The sequence below is a fragment of the Schistocerca serialis genome, chromosome 8 (genome assembly GCF_023864345.2).
Source record: "Schistocerca serialis cubense isolate TAMUIC-IGC-003099 chromosome 8, iqSchSeri2.2, whole genome shotgun sequence".
Classification (NCBI taxonomy): domain Eukaryota; kingdom Metazoa; phylum Arthropoda; class Insecta; order Orthoptera; family Acrididae; genus Schistocerca; species Schistocerca serialis.
Window position 1 is genome coordinate 237110017 of NC_064645.1, and position 16248 is coordinate 237126264.

The window sequence follows — 16248 nt, forward strand, 5'->3', positions numbered from 1 at the left end:
TCAGTGACGACGATGAAGCGGCCGTGAACTTTTGGCTGTCGGAGCAGGCGGGCGAATTCTTTGAAGAGGGAATTAAAAACTTAGTTGTACGGTATGACAAGTGCTTAAATAAACATGGCAACTATGTAGAAAAATAGGTAAAAGTGTGTAGAATCAGAAAATAAAAGTTTTTTTACAAAAGTATTTGTATCTTTTTTTAAAAATAAAAACGGCCCTTACTTAAAAAAAAAAAACCCCTCGTAATTATTTCTGGCATACTGAAGACATAATTTTTACCTGGTACAAACTGTTGGCTTACGCTCAGGCACAAACAATTTCAAAGACTTTTACACTCAACTTGACTCGTATTCGTGTTTCGTAGTCGAAAACAGGTCTTTCACACAAATATGTCGATCGAGCTATTATAGCACTTTTGGAACTTCGTTATGGAGACTTGGAAACTCTGCCTGAGGAAATGAATGTAGACGTCGTGCTCAGTTTTAACGTAAAAAGATTTGTCATTTAAACTGGAATTACCTTGCAGGTCAGTCAATTACATCGTCATATGCACAGGGGCGCTTTCAACTGAAATGGAAAATGATCTCAAAAACAACACAGAAACAGATGTACGATTGACACTGTCCTCAAAATCTTTATAAAACTATCCTTATTACTCTTTCAAGGTTGCAATGAATTCTTCAGACTTCGCGTTGTCTTTTACGGCAGTGAGCTTGGGGAAGTGGACTGTCGTTGTCAGAATCGGCAGTGAGCTTGGGGAAGTGGACTGTCGTTGTCAGAATGAGTCTCTTCTACAACACGATTTCTTTTTAAACACATTTCCATCAAATGAGAAAGTTGTTACCTTGCAGCCGGCCGCAGTGGCCGTGCGGTTAAAGGCGCTGCAGTCTGGAACCGCAAGGCCGCTACGGTCGCAGGTTCGAATCCTCCCTCGGGCATGGATGTTTGTGACGTCCTTAGGTTAGTTAGGTTTAACTAGTTCTAAGTTCTAGGGGACTAATGACCTCAGCAGTTGAGTCCCATAGTGCTCAGAGCCATTTGAACCATTTTTGTTACCTTGCAATGTTTTACTGTAGCAGTGTGAGTCAAGTCCACTTAAAATGCGAAGTCTGCATTCCATTCCAGATATTCCGATTTTCGTTCTTACACTCCTTTTTCTTTCATAAATTCAACAGTAGCAAGTTTTAAATCGAAAATTCGTTCTAGGCATGCCCCTTAATATAAAGAACGTACTTTGCAGTAATATATGAAGTCTCCATACTCTTCCTTCAGTTTCACTGAAAACGGTTAAAACTGACAATAGAATAATGCGTGCGACTTCAGAAATTTTACTATTCGTGCGACCAGTTTCTTCACGTCCTCCAGCCCTGCAAATTTAGCACAGAGTGCTTTTTATGTACAGAACAATGAATCCCGTCTGTCGATCGTTGTAATATTTTGCTGCTTCATTGTCAACTAAATCCTGAAATTCTTTCTGCGTGCTACTGTAACGTCTTTTCATAGCAAATATGCAGTACCTTTCGTTATAGGAACAGGGAATTCTCATTCTTTTCTGCTATCATAACTATTCATTTTAAAGGATATCGACGATATATCGCGAGACTGCCTCTTTTTGTGTGTACAGCATTTGGACCTGTAAACGTCATTCATAACACGAACATATAGCGAAGATTGAACAGAGCTGACAGTACGGGTCTGTTGCACTCAGAGAATTGTGCAGACCGAAAAATGCCGAATCGCAATGATACATGAAATGTCCCGCTGTTCCGGGTGCTTCTGAGAAAGACCTAGCAAAGTCGAGTGACAGGCAATACCTTGGCCCGCCCGCGGTTCACACATGCTGCACGCGTGAAGTTTGGTATGTCATGGCCAGCCCAGCTTTAGAGCCTTACCGCATGGGGACACCACAGCAGTGCTGTGGTTTGTCGGTATAAGACGTCAACAGAGACATCAGAGTCATTTCTTCGGCTTGCGTGCATCAAAATGGATATAGAAGAGCTATTAGAATTGTGGGGGACATGGAAATACACTCAGTAAAATTGAAAGTAGCGCGCCCAGACGCAAGAAAGGTACAAACGCGAAACTTTGCAGATGAGTACAGTGAAATCCGAAACGCTCGTGATCCACTTTTGATTCCAGCACCCATGAGCACAGACCCTGCAATGGCGCGACAATCAGGCAGGGGACCTTATTTAAACGGCGTATAGTGGACGCATCATAAACGTGACGACGGCGAGAAGGGCGATAACAGGCGCAGAATGACAGGCAGAGGTGTTAGACGACATGGATCACAGTTAAGCAAGATTGTGCAGTGTCCAGTCATCGACATTAAAAATGCACGCTGGTCGACACGCCGCGTGGTTCTCCAGGTGTTCCATCAGATGATGTTGGGAGCTATCGACAAGAGATGGCATCCACGTACGACTTATAGAGTCTGGAACGACCAGGAAGTTGGTGAAAAAGAGGATCGGAGAATCGCACAATAGGCGACCAGGACTCCTACAGTGACTCGCTCCACGATAGTAGCAGATGCATAGGCGCCATTTGTTCCACAAACCATTTCCAGACGCCTTGCAGATGCGAATTAGCAATCCAGGCTCTCTTGTCGCGTACGGCCGAGACACTGGTGACTCCGTCTACAATGGTGCCAACCCAGAACTACGTGGACTGCCGCAGATTCGCAAAACATTGTGTTTAGTGATGAAGCCTGATTGGTTTTTGGGACGGTTGATAACCGCATACTGGTACAGAGACAGTCCGGTGAACGGTACGATCCTTCCATGCTGTCGCGCGCCACACTGCCCGCACAACCAACTTAATGGTTTGGGTGGCCATAGCCTACAATAGCTGTTCTGTTCTAATTGTGGTAGTGGTATGTGGCACCTTAACGACCAGCCTTAGGTTGATGACATTCTTCGACTCCGTGTGAGACTCTCTCTGCATGGTCTACCAGGGGTACTTTCCAGCAAGATAATGCTCGTCCGCATACAGCTAGAGTTGATCAAGACTTTCTACGTCACGTTCCGACTCTTCCATGGCCGGCGTGTTCCCCGAACATGTCCGGACTTGTCCTCCTGAAACGCCAGATGCCACTGCGTCATTTGGAGATGGTTGTTCGTTTCTGGGACAGTCAACCTCTGGACGACATCAGACATGAAATCAAATCGATGCTGGATCGTGTTGTGGCCTGTATTGCAGGAAAAGGTGGCCTGACGCATTATTGATGTTGCACTGTATTTGTTTACTTGTCTTGATTTTGGGATCAAGTGAATCTCTCATCTGTGTCATTACGTATAATAAATTTCATATCCATCTTGGTGTGCTATTTTCAGTGTTCCTGAGTGTAAAGAGAATGCAGAAAAGAAGTTCTGGGTACATCCCCATAATGTTAATTTTGATATAAATGGGTTACTTCACACACTGTACAATGATGTGAGGAATTACAGTGTGAAAATTTTCTATTTCGTAAGAATGTCAGTACCTGCATTTGACGAGTTAGTGGAGATCTCCCGAGATGAACTGAAGAAAGAGGACTCTCTTTTAAGGAAAGTCATCTCGACAGAAGAAAAGATTTTCGTGGTATTAAGGTCTAATAAGTAGCTACTTATGTGTTATTTGTTGCGATATTTAAAGTTTTTGTCATATGTGTAAGGTATATATAGAAGTGATGAGTGAGTTTTTGGGTATTTGAAAACTGCTTTATTGTAAACTCAAATTCAATTTACAAATATTTTAGATCATATGTAGGAAACGTGCTACATTTTTTGTGTCAGGAGGAGATGTAGTTCTGCTATTTCAGTATGGAAGTAGGTTTTGAGGAAAACTTGCATATCCCGGATTGTAAAGTGATTTTTCTGTGTTGTAAAGCTATTGTGATTGATGTGGAACGTCAGGAGCGGGGTGCAAGGAAGTTGACGATCGATACTTTCCTCATTCTCCAACTGGCCAGTATTCTGAAAGTGCATTATTATAAGTATTTTAAATATGATTGTAACAGGATATATTCTTCGATCTGGGCCTCATGTATGATGCTCATGATTCCCAACGCCTTTTTTCCAGTTTGTTGTATGAACAGACCTGAGATGCCCAACCATAAAGCCATACGTATTAATGCACTCCTTCCGTGACGAGGAGGTACGCTAACCCAGTTGACAGTGAGGGTTGGTGTGCTGGCCAACCTGGATGTGGCTTTTAGACGCTCTCCCACAACCCGCTAGGTGAATATCAGACTGGTACGCAAGTCGTGCCTCAGTTACACGATTCACAAAAATTTAGAAAAGTTTCTCTCACTTTCACATGAATAAAAGTACTCGCTTACCGTTGGGGTTCAAATATTTCATCCTAGGTAGGACGGGGAGGGTCTTAACTGGATCTCGCAGGTAAAACTATCCATAACGCACACGTGGAATTCGAAGAAAACTGCATTTTATTCTGCTGCTGTGCCATCCTATTGCGGTAAACCCCTAAGGCAGAGACGACAGGGACGCAGTGGTGGAGCCTCTCGCACTGGCGTCTACTGGGTGTGCCAGAGTTTCCATCACGAAATTCCGAAGGACTCTTGCTTGTGGACATCATGCCAAGTGGAATCACCATAAATTCTGATGCATATGTGACGACACTGAAGAAACTTCAAGCTCTACTGAGTCGTGTTCGACCTCATCGCCAAAACCAGGATGTTTTGCTGTTACACGACAATGCACGGCCATATGCCAGTCAAAAAACCATGGAAGCGATCACAAAACTGGGATGGACAACACTGAAACACCCGCGTTACAGTCCTGACCTGGCTCCATGTGACTATCATCTCTTTGGGAAACTGAAAGACTCTCTTCGTGGAACAAGGTTTGAAGATGATGACTCCCTTGTGCACGCTGCCAAACAGTGGCTCCAACGGGTGGGTCCAGAATTTTACCGTGCGGTTATACAGGCGCTGTTTCCAAGATGGAGTAAGGCAGTTGAGAGGGATGGAAATGATGTGGAGAAATGAAAATATTGTTCCTAAAGGATGTATCTACACACTGTACAACTTTCAAACATGTAGAATAAAAAATAAAAGAATTTAAAAAAACAGTGTGCATTTCCTTTGGAGTGACCCTCGTACAAAGTGTGTCAGCAAACGCGGAAAACATAGCAGTCATTGTTTATCGGACGTCCAAAAGAGGGTGATGATTACCTTTTGGGCCATGGTGAAAGCATTTTCGAAACAGATAAGGTTCTAAGTTGTACTCGTGCCGCTGTGGTTAAGGTATACTGTGCATGGCAGAATGGCGCTATCAAAAACGTATTCTGAGGCAACTGTGATGCACCATGGGCTATAGATGATAGGGACGAACGATGGCTGTAGAGAAGCATACGGGAGAACAGACATACAGATGTTGAGCAACAGACTGCTGCCAACAGTGTCTGATCAATGACTGTTCACTGAATGTTGCTACATATGGACCTCTACAGCACTTGCCTGGTTTCTGCACCAATGTTGACTGCTGTTCATCAGCGATGAAGGTTGAAATTTGCACGCTAATCCCTCAACTAGAAGTCCACTAAATGACTACAGGTGGCCTTTTTAGATTATTTACGTTTTATGCTCCATTACCCAAAACCCTTCAACAAACAACGGAAGGGGTCAGGCTTGAGAAGGGAACGTTATGGTCTGGGGAATGGTTTCGTTACATTTGCTGGGCGATCTCGTCATTCTGAAAGGCACATTGGTTCAACACAAATTTGCATCTATATCCTTCAGGCCATGAACATCCCAACATGCGGTTTGGTTTTCCTCGGCGCAGTGGCATCTACCAACAGGACAGTGCAATGTGTCACATAGCTCTCAGTGTACGCGCGTGGTTTGAAGAGCACCAGGATGAGTTTTCCATACTCCCTGGCCAACAACCTCCCTGAATTTTAACCGAATCGAGAATCTGTGGAATCATCTTAACAGACTTGTTTGTTCTTAGGACCCTCAACCGAGAAACCTAGCGTACCTGGCCAGCGCACTGGAGTCGGCGTGGTTTCATGTCCCTCTCAGTGCCTTTCAGAACTTCACTGACTCTCTTTCTGGACGCTGTGTAGTGGTGCACGCTGCAAAATGAGGTTGTTCAGGCGTCTGACAGGTAGTGACATTAATGTGACTGAACAGTGCATTTTGTAAAAGAAAACAGTGTCCTTTGTAGGCTGTTAATTTATTGTTTATTATCTGCATTATTTTCCAATTTCGATACTGAAGTCATTTTCAGCCACATACATAGGGACACTACGCACCAATTCACGTGATATATGGCATACGAATCAATTTTTGAGTCCGCATGGGGGACCATGTATCAGTAATGTGCATATGAACATGGAGGTTGTACAATATGTGAAACAGCCACATGGAGTACTTCTTATGAGAAGCTTAACAATGATACAATAAAGAACCACTTTATATTGTGTGTGAAATTGACTTCTCAAATCTGTATTGTACTGTGAGAAGAGAGATAAGGGAGAGAGATGCGTTGTTGCCAGATTTGTTCAAGATGGCGGTCCTCTCTGGGTTCTCCCCCCACCATCTCTCTGTGAGGGGTAGATATGGCAATATTGCATTGATGACGTCATCACCCCATCCCTCCCCCACTTCCCTTCCTCTCCGCCACTTCCCCCTTCCCCTTCACCACTTCCCCCACCTCGGCCCTCTTGGGGATAGGTGGGAAGAGGACTCAGTCTGTGGTGAGCTGCTAGAGACGAAGAAGGTACTGTCCTGGGAATTGTGTTTATTTATTTATGTGTGTATTATACTGCTGGAAGAATTTACTAAATTTTGGCAGGGAGACCTAACTGCCTACTTGCTTCCTGCTTGAAATCAAATAAACGCAACTGCTTAAAATTGATGGGATGATAGAAAAACGCTCTTGTGAAAAAACGGATCTCATGACATGGATACAAATTCGAGGGATATATTGTTCATTTACTTAAACATTAATTAAGTTAATTAATTAAATTTTTGGGGAATGTGTTCAGTTTATGATATGATGTTGGTTTTGGACAGAGAGAAGGTAAGGAACATACATATAAGGAACATACATATAAGCATACAGCTGAGGACTGCATCCATAGCCTCCTACACAAGGAATGGAAGGACATGGTAACGGATGAGCATAAGGGGAACACTTTTCAGCAAATAATGATGGTGAAGCAGCATGGACTGAGGTAGCATTTCGCAATTCATAGAACTACTGCATGTGCTTGGGCCGTTTGCGTTTTTTGAAATGGAATATCAGTCCACAGTGCCGGAGACAACTTTGTCCTACTCCACTATCCTAGACTGAATAAACCAGAGGTCCTCACCTTGGTGTATAGGGCTATAGGGCTCGACTGAGGACACTTGAAATATTTTTTGCCGCTGCTGGAATAATTGTCGCCCACCGATCTACAGATATGTGGTAGAAGGCATAGGACAACAAACTATCACTGAAGTGTAGGAAACTTAATACACACTACCGCAACTGATGGAAAATGCGACACTGCTGTAATTACACATCGAAATTGTTGTGGAAAACCACCACTCAAACAATGCATCATAATGCACCGCACACACTGAGAATTGAGAAAAATTTTGTGATAACCCAGCCACCAAAAAAACCAACCCCAAAAGATCTCGGCAGGAGAGAGTGGCAGCAGGTGCATGTGTGTTCACCTTGATGTGTGGATACAGAGTAAGCATCTTGGAACCAGCCTTGCCTCCCCTTCTACCTCTCATCGTCTGCCCCCGCTCCCCTCCTCCATCTCCTAGTATAGTGATACCGATTTTCCAGTCCTATTCAAACCTGTCGATGATGGTAAAGAAAGAGATCCGTCTGCTGACAATGATATAATGTTTCCGGTAGTTGTCTTATTACGATTATTTTGCTCAGTTCCAGTGTGTGTGTGTGTGTGTGTGTGTGTGTGTGTGTGTGTGTGTGTGCGCGCGCGCGCGCTGCATATGATACATTGTTTATGAGTGGTGGTTTCTTGTGTGTGTGTGTGTGAAATCTTATGGGACTTAACTGCTAAGGTCATCAGTCCCTAAGCTTACACACTACTTAACCGAAATTATCCTAAGGACAAACACACACACCCATGCCCGAGGGAGGACTCGAACCTCCGCCGGGATCAGTCGCACAGTCCATGACTGCAGCGCCTAGACCGCTCGGCTAATCCTACGCGGCGGTGGTTTCTTAACAACAATTTCTATATACAGGGTGTTACAAAAAGGTACGGCCAAAGCTTCAGGAAACATTCCTCACACACAAAGAAAGAAAATATGTTATGTGGACATGTGTCCGGAAACGCTTACTTTCCATGTTAGAGCTCATTTTACTACTTCTCTTCAAATCGCATTAATCATGGAATGGAAACACACAGCAACAGAACGTATCAGCGTGACTTCAAACACTTTGTTTCAGGATACATGCATCCACCCTCTGTCGCATAGAATCGCTTATGCGCTAATGCAGCCCTGGAGAATGGAGTATTGTATCACAGCCGTCCACAATACGAGCACGAAGAGTCTCTACATTTGGTACCGGGGTTGCGTAGACAAGAGCTTCCAAATGCCCCCATAAATGAAAGTTAAGAGGGTTGAGGTCAGGAGAGCGTGGAGGCCATGGAATTGGTCCGCCTCTACCAATCCATCGGTCACCGAATCTGTTGTTGAGAAGCGTACGAACACTTCGGCTGAAATGTGCATGAACCACATGTTGTGTCGTACTTGTAAAGGCACATGTTCTAGCAGCACAGGTAGAGTATCCCGTATGAAATCATGATAACGTGCTCCATTGAGCGTAGGTGGACGAAACTAAAATGAGCTCTAACATGGAAATTAAGCGTTTCCGGTCACATGTCCACATAACATCTTTTCTTTATTTGTGTGTGAGGAACGTTTCCTGAAAGTTTGGCCGTACCTTTTTGTAACACCCTGTATAATTACAGCAGTGAAGCATTTGCTGTCGTTTGTGGTAGCATGTATTGGGCTTCCTACACTTCAGTGATAGTTTGCTGCCCTGCCCTTTCTTACCAAGTATGTATGTCTTTGTACAAGTTCTTCAACAGCTCTACACTTGTACATCGGTAGGAGACAACTCTTCCTATGCTTAAGTGATAGTTTGTTGTCTTGTGCCTGCTAACCATTTATCTGCGTAAAAGTTCTTCAACAGCTTTTTCACTTATAGATCGGTAGCTGGCTACTCTTCGTACAATTCAGCGACAGTTTGCTGTCCTGTCCCTTCTTACCATGTATCTGTGTATAAGTTCCTCAGTAGCTACACACTTGTACATCATTGGACGACAGTTTTTCGGGCAGATGTTTTCCGACAGTTGACCACGAGTTTCGAGTGGTATTATGGTCTAGGATGAACATAAGCAATCGAAGAGGGAACAAAACCCGCTTTAAGCGTCCTCATTCGAGCCCGAAACATCAAGGCAAGCACCTGTGCTTCATTCAGTCTGGTGTGGTGGAATAGGAAAAAGTTATCTCCTGCTCTGTGGATTGATGGGCCATTACAAAAAATACGAACAGATCAAGCACAGGCAGCAGTTTCCACGAACTGCAAAATGCGTGCTCAGTCCATCCTGCTGCATCACCATTATTTGCTGCAAGGTATTCCCCCTTCACTCATCCAGTACCATCTCCTTCCATTCCTTGTGTAGGAGACTATGGACACAGTCTTCAGCTCTATGCTTACAAGTACTCTTTCCAACACCAACGTATCGTAAATTGAACACATTTCCCAGTAATTTAATTAATTAATTAAATTATTGTTTAAATAAATCGACAATGTGTTGCTCGAATTTGCTTCCCATTTCATGTCATGAGATCCGTTTTTTCACGAGAGCATTTTTCTGTTGTCCTGCCAATTTTAAGCGGTTGTGTTTATTGTTTATTTGAATTTCAATTGGGTAGCCTGTAGGATAATTGTCAGTTCGATTTTCCTACCAAAATTTGTAAATTCTTGCATCTGAATAATACACACAAGAATAAATGAACACAATTTTCAAGACAGGGCCGTATCTCTTTTCGTTCCAGCAACTCAAAGCAGACTGAGACTTTTTCCTACCAGTCCCCAAATAGAGGAGGAGAGCGAAATGGGGGTGGGGAGGAGAAGTAGGGGAGAGGAGTGGAAGTGAGGGAGGGGGAGGAGTGGGGGTGGTGATAGCATAAGTGCGACATTGTCACATTCACCTTTCACAGACAGGAGGTGGGGGAACACCCAGGGATAGCCGCCATCTTGAATAAATTTTTCAACACTGCAAACTGTCCTAGCTCTCTCTTTATCCCTCTGTAGATTTGTCTGTGTTGGTTGCTTTTGTGGGGAATCATGTTTCTGTTGTTGATGATGATTATCAGAAGCAAAGAAAAGGAGAAGTGGGTGATGTTAGAAACATAAAGTGGAGCGTTCAGCCTAAACAGGTCACCTGGTGTGCAGAGCACCATAAACGCCTCCCTTTACATGTACTCTATTAGAACACACAGACTGAGGGAAGTGACGTCGTGGTGAGAAATAGGACTCGCGTTTGGGATAACGGATGTTGCAGTTGCCATCCGGCCATCCAGATTTAGATTGTCCTTATGTCACGATACCGCTTTAGGCAAATGGGGCTCTGGTTCCTTAAAAAAGGTGACAGCCTTTTACCCCTTCTGCGGTTCTATTGAAAAACACATACAGAAAAAAGCAATGGGTTTTGGGTTCTATGTACGACAGGACATATTTTGTGCAGATCCTAAGTACTTGAAAAATCCCATACTTCAACCGCTCTTAATTCACAGGTCATCTTCTTCTGCAGTGTTAGTACATTTTACCATCGACTGTGTAATATATTTTACTTTCGACGATAGAGATGCAACGTGGCGTCTGTATTATTTGACATCATCCTATTTATGTTGCCTCGAAGTCTGTTGTAAATAATTTCATGCTGCCTGAAGATCATGTGAATACTGAAACCAGTTGTGAATAAAGAAGGATTCATCGGCGGCTAATGACGCTGGAAATGTCACGTTTTCTAACACAGGTTGTTTTCCCTTCTGTAACGCTCTATGACTGTGAGAGATGTGTTTAACATGGAAATCATTGATAAATGATGTTCAACCCTCACTAGGAAACGAATGATGTTTGCAGAAGCTTAGAATGAAATTGTGGTCCCCACGAAACGACAAATGGCTTCGTCTGTGCCCTGTACTCAGAGATTTTTAGTTGCGTCGTGTATGGCGAGGGAGAAGGAAGAAAACAAAGGCTTATTGAACAGTCGTGGTACATTTAATTTATTTGCAGGATGTAAGCAGACCTGTACATTGTGTATGTGTTGTGTTCCAGGAACGACGACGTTCGTGATCGGCTTCACGGGCTGCGTCGGTGCTCTACGCGAGAACACCTGCCTACTCTCCGCAGTGAGTACCAACCTATTGTGCTGTACTCTATTGTACTGTTCTGTACTAGGCAGGGTTACAATGCATTACATACCGTACGCAGTAACAACCTATTGTGCTGTGGTCTACTGCACTGTACTATACAAGGCAGGTGTACCATACATTAGATAATATTATCTTTAAATAAATCCTGTGTGAGTGAACCCGAGTCGCCACAGTAACTGATTCTAATGCCCTTAAAGGATGTAGAACAAATAAAGACTCTGAAGTTCGTTTTCGTTTGGAGCTCAGAGCAAGTCATAAATATAATAATGTAAAAATTCTAAAATGAGGAAAATAATTGGTAGGCCGCTGTAACGAAAAACCACGTAGAACTTATATACAGGGGTTGGTCAAAAACATTGAAATATCAAAAACACAATGCATTACCATGCCTAATACGGATTAGGAAACACGCTGGCATTCTAAACAGCTTCCAGTCGTCCCGGAAAAAATGCAGGTCCTGTGTTGTTTTCGAGGTATCTCATACAATTTCTCGTGCAAAATAATGGCAAGCTTAGGTAACAGTGGTGGAGGTGGATAGCTATCGTACGCCCTTATCTCCAAAGTAGTCCACTAAGGATCAAAAATAAAGAGATCTGGTTACTGGTGGCCAGGGGAAATACGACAATTCATGCTTGTGCTCTCAAAACCATTCTTGGGCGATGCGAGATGTGGGAAGAGGATCGTCTTGGAACACAGCCTGACCATTGGGAAAGGGCATTGCACCATTGGGATGGGCCTGATCTGGCAAAATGGTAACATCGTTGCCAGTAACGTGAACTTGCAAAGTAAGCATGGGGCTCTTGGACTACTACGATAGGCTGCCCAGAGCATCACAGAACCCCGACCATGTTTCACTCTCGGGACGTGAACTTGATCAGAGGTTAGAAACAATGTGAAACAAGACTCATCCGATCAAATTACACTACTGGCCATTAAAATTGCTACACCATGAAGGTGACGTCCTACAGACGCGAAATTTAACCGATAGGAAGAAGATGCTGTGATATGCAAATGATTAGCTTTTCAGAGCATTCACACAAGGTTGGCGCCGGTGGTGACACATACAACGTGCTGACATGAGGAAAGTTTCCAACCGATTTCTCATACACAAACAGCAGTTGACCGGCGTTGCCTGGTGAAATGTCGTTGTGATGCCTCGTGTAAGGAGGAGAAATGCGTACCATCACGCTCCCGTCTTTGATAAAGGTCGGATTGTAGGCTATCGCGATTGCGGTTTATCGTATCGCGACATTGCTGCTCGTGTTGGTCGAGATCCAATGACTGATAGTAGAATATGGAATCGGTGGGTTCAGGAGCGTAATACGGAACGCAGTGTTGGATCCCAACGGCCTCGTATCACTAGCAGTCGAGATGACAGGTATCTTATCCGCATGGCTGTAACGGATCGTGCAGCCACGTCTCGATCCCTGAGTCAACAGATGGGGACATTTGCAAGACAATAACCATCTGCACGAACAGTTCGACGACGTTTGCAGCAGCATGGACTATCAGCTCGGAGACCATGGCTGCGGTTACCCTTGACGCTGCATCACAGACAGGAGCGCCTTCGATGGTGTACTCAACGACGAACCTGGGTGCACGAATGGCAAACCGTCATTTTTTCGGATGAATCCAGGTTCTGTTTACAGTATCATGATGGTCGCATCCGTGTTTGGCGACATCGCGATGAATGCACATTGGAAGCGTGTATTCGTCATCGCCATATTGGCGTATCACCCGGCGTGATGGTATGGGGTGCCATTGGTTACAGGACTCGGTCACTTTGAACAGTGGACGTTACATTTCAGATGTGTTGCGACCCGTGGCTTTACCCTTCATTCAATCTCTGCAAAACCCTACATTTCAGCAGGATAATGCACGACCGCTTGTTGCAGGTCCTGCACGGGCCTTTCTGGATACAGAAAATGTTCGACTGCTGCCTTGGCCAGCACATTCTCCAGATCTCTCACCAATTGAAAACGTCTGGTCAATGGTGGCCTAGCAACTCACTCGTCACAATACGCCAATCACTACTCTTGATGATCTGTGGTATCGTGTTGAAACTGCATGGGCAGCTGTAACTGTACACGCCATCCAAGCTCTGTTTGACTCAATACCCAGGCGTATCAAGGCCGTTATTACGGCCAGAATTGGTTGTTCTGATTTCTCAGGATCTATGCACCCAAATTGCGCGGAAATGTAATCACATGTCAGTTCTAGTATAATATATTTGTCCAATGAATACCCGTTTTTCATATGCATTTCTTCTTGGTGTAGCAATTTTAATGGCCAGTAGTGTACTTTCTTCGGTTACTCCGCGTTGTCCTGTTACTGGCATCTGCATGAATGATGAGTGGTTTTGGAATTCCAGCTGACCGTGCAATTCCCTGCTTATGGATCTTCCTTCGTGTTGTTTTGTTGCAGTGATTTTTGCAGTTTTCGTCTCATATTTCGTCGTATTTTTCTTCAGTGATCGTCCGTCACGATCTCTCGACACACACTTTCTTCCGCGCTGTGGCTTAGCGGGTGATGTTTTTGCGCTTTCCCTGTATGCAGTGTATATCTTCGATTCTGTCCCTCTTGAAACCCAAATGTCGTGGTTCCCATGGATACGGAAGCATCCATCAAACGAGCTCCAACTATTTTCCATGTTCGAATTCACTTAGCTCAGACATAACACACTCACAACTACAGAGAACATTCTTCTGACCACGTTTCCAACGTATTGTGGACATTGGCCAGCACATTCGTTTATGTTGAAGGATGCATTTATCACAGTGTTTCCATATTTTTGTAGAAGTCCTGTACATTGATCAGTGGACTATTAACGTACATAAATCCCACACTCAGCGATGGCATTAATAGTGTATGTGAATCAGTTGTGATAAACAATTTATCAGTCGAACAAGAGTTGGTGTCCAGTAGATCTTTCCCGTTTCTCAGAAAGTGCACATTGTTGGTACATGATCTGCCTAAGATTGGTGAAAGACGAAACATACAAAAAAATTGCAAATATTCTAGCTGCTTTTACTATGAGCTGGTTTCTGATCATAAGGCATTTGTCAGGTAACAACCGGCTGGCAAACGCTGACGTAGTCGAGGTGGAAGGAATGCAATTCTCTGGAATTAATATTTTATTGTGCAGGGTGGAGAAAAACAAGCTGGCAATGAGGTTTGAGCCAGTTTGGGACGTCTAATGTAACAAAATTTTCGAAATTATGATTGGTCGGAAATGCAACGTTGTGGAGCTACGACCATAAAAGGACAGGCAATCAGCGACGAACGTCTGAAAATACGTGCATTTAAAGTCACTTGCTCCAGCTAATAACCTGTCATGCTAAGAGCATACTTGTTGAGTAAGGTGTTGAAGATAATGGTACGCAAACCTTAAATTACTTTCCTTGGCTGGTTACATTAGACGCGAATTTTCTGTGATGATAACTATTCAATCAACTCTGTTAAAATTATCGTAATGCCATAACACAGGAACAACACTGCAGTAGGAATGTCAGCGTGAGGTACTTCAAGGTGCAGTGTTATTAATACTGAAACCCAAAGGCCATCTGTTTCAATTTTCAAGCAATCTTTGTCTCATATTTTACTTCTACCTAAAAAAGCACTATTTGGGTTAAGGAACCGATGCTTCAAACAGCAAAATGTCGATGCATATGAAAAGAAGACCGGAGTTTGGAAGTTCATGTGTGGTGTTAGATGGGTTAATGATGTCATGTTGTCACTACATTTTACCAGACAGTTCCGCCCAGAGCCACTGTGGACGTGGCACATGATGGAAATGACAAGTTTTCTTTCCTACATTTACCCCTTCCCTTCACGCCTATGCAATGGCGGTCCGCTCCGCGACGCCAAATGTTGAAATCACGTAGTTTTCTTATGGGTGGTTGAAGAAAACATTTCACACATAACACCACTCACAATCGACATGAAAAGGCCTCCTGAGGTGCCAGAAAGGGCGTCAGTGAAACTACTCCTTCCCTGGAGGAGTTTATTTACGCACATATCGTGGTCGTAAACGACAGTCTGCAGTTCGGTGAACATCAGAACGATTTTCTTGGTAAATTTTGACACTGCTGATACACTCTGGACGATTCAACACGTCTCTAAGAACATTGTGGGCCTGCAACGTAAGAAAACGTGTTCGTACCCTTTTGTAGTGCAGTGCGAATGAATTTTTTTCTCTGGTGCACAGGTCGGAACCACTAAAGACTGCTCAAAGCCATTAGACGGAATTTGAACTAGATCCGAAGCACCATGAGGTGTTTATGCTGTTTCAGCCCTCCTGTTTCGAGTCCTCATGTACCATTATCATTTTGGAAGGGGGAAAGGGTGCCCTCATGCGTGAATAAAACGTCAAAGGGTCCTCCTAAAACTCCCACATTTTGGGAACACTTTTGTTTGTTCCTCCTGCGCACCTTTGTTACGCAGTTTAAATATGTACCTATACAGGGACAAACCGCTAACGGCGTTGCCGCAATTGTAACACCGGTGCCCGTCAGATCACCGAAGTTAAGCGCTGTCGGGTTTGGCCAGCCGTTGTGGCCGTGCGGTTCTAGGCGCTTCAGTCTGGAACCGCGTGATCGCTACGGTCGCAGGTTCGAATCCTGCCTCGGGCATGGATGTGTGTGATGTCCTTAGGTTGGTTAGGTTTAAGTAGTTCTAAGTTCTAGGGGACTGATGACCTCAGATGTTAAGTCCCATAGTGCTCAGAGCCATCACGGGTCTTCCAGATCCTGTTCACAAGCGTGGTGCGCTCAGCTCCTGTGAGGCCAGTTGAGGAGCTACTTGATTGAGATGCAGTGAGAAGTAGCAGCACCAGT

The 16248-nt window shown here is 44.1% G+C and overlaps 1 protein-coding gene across 1 annotated transcript in view; it reads left to right on the forward strand.

Annotated features, from left to right (window-relative positions):
• LOC126416945 (tetraspanin-5) overlaps positions 1–16248 on the forward strand; it is a 125863-nt gene that overhangs the window by 40071 nt on the left and 69544 nt on the right. Inside the window, exon 3 of the mRNA XM_050084824.1 lies at positions 11316–11389. Within this exon, the coding sequence (XP_049940781.1) occupies positions 11316–11389 (74 nt within the window). The remainder of the gene's footprint in view (positions 1–11315; positions 11390–16248) is intronic.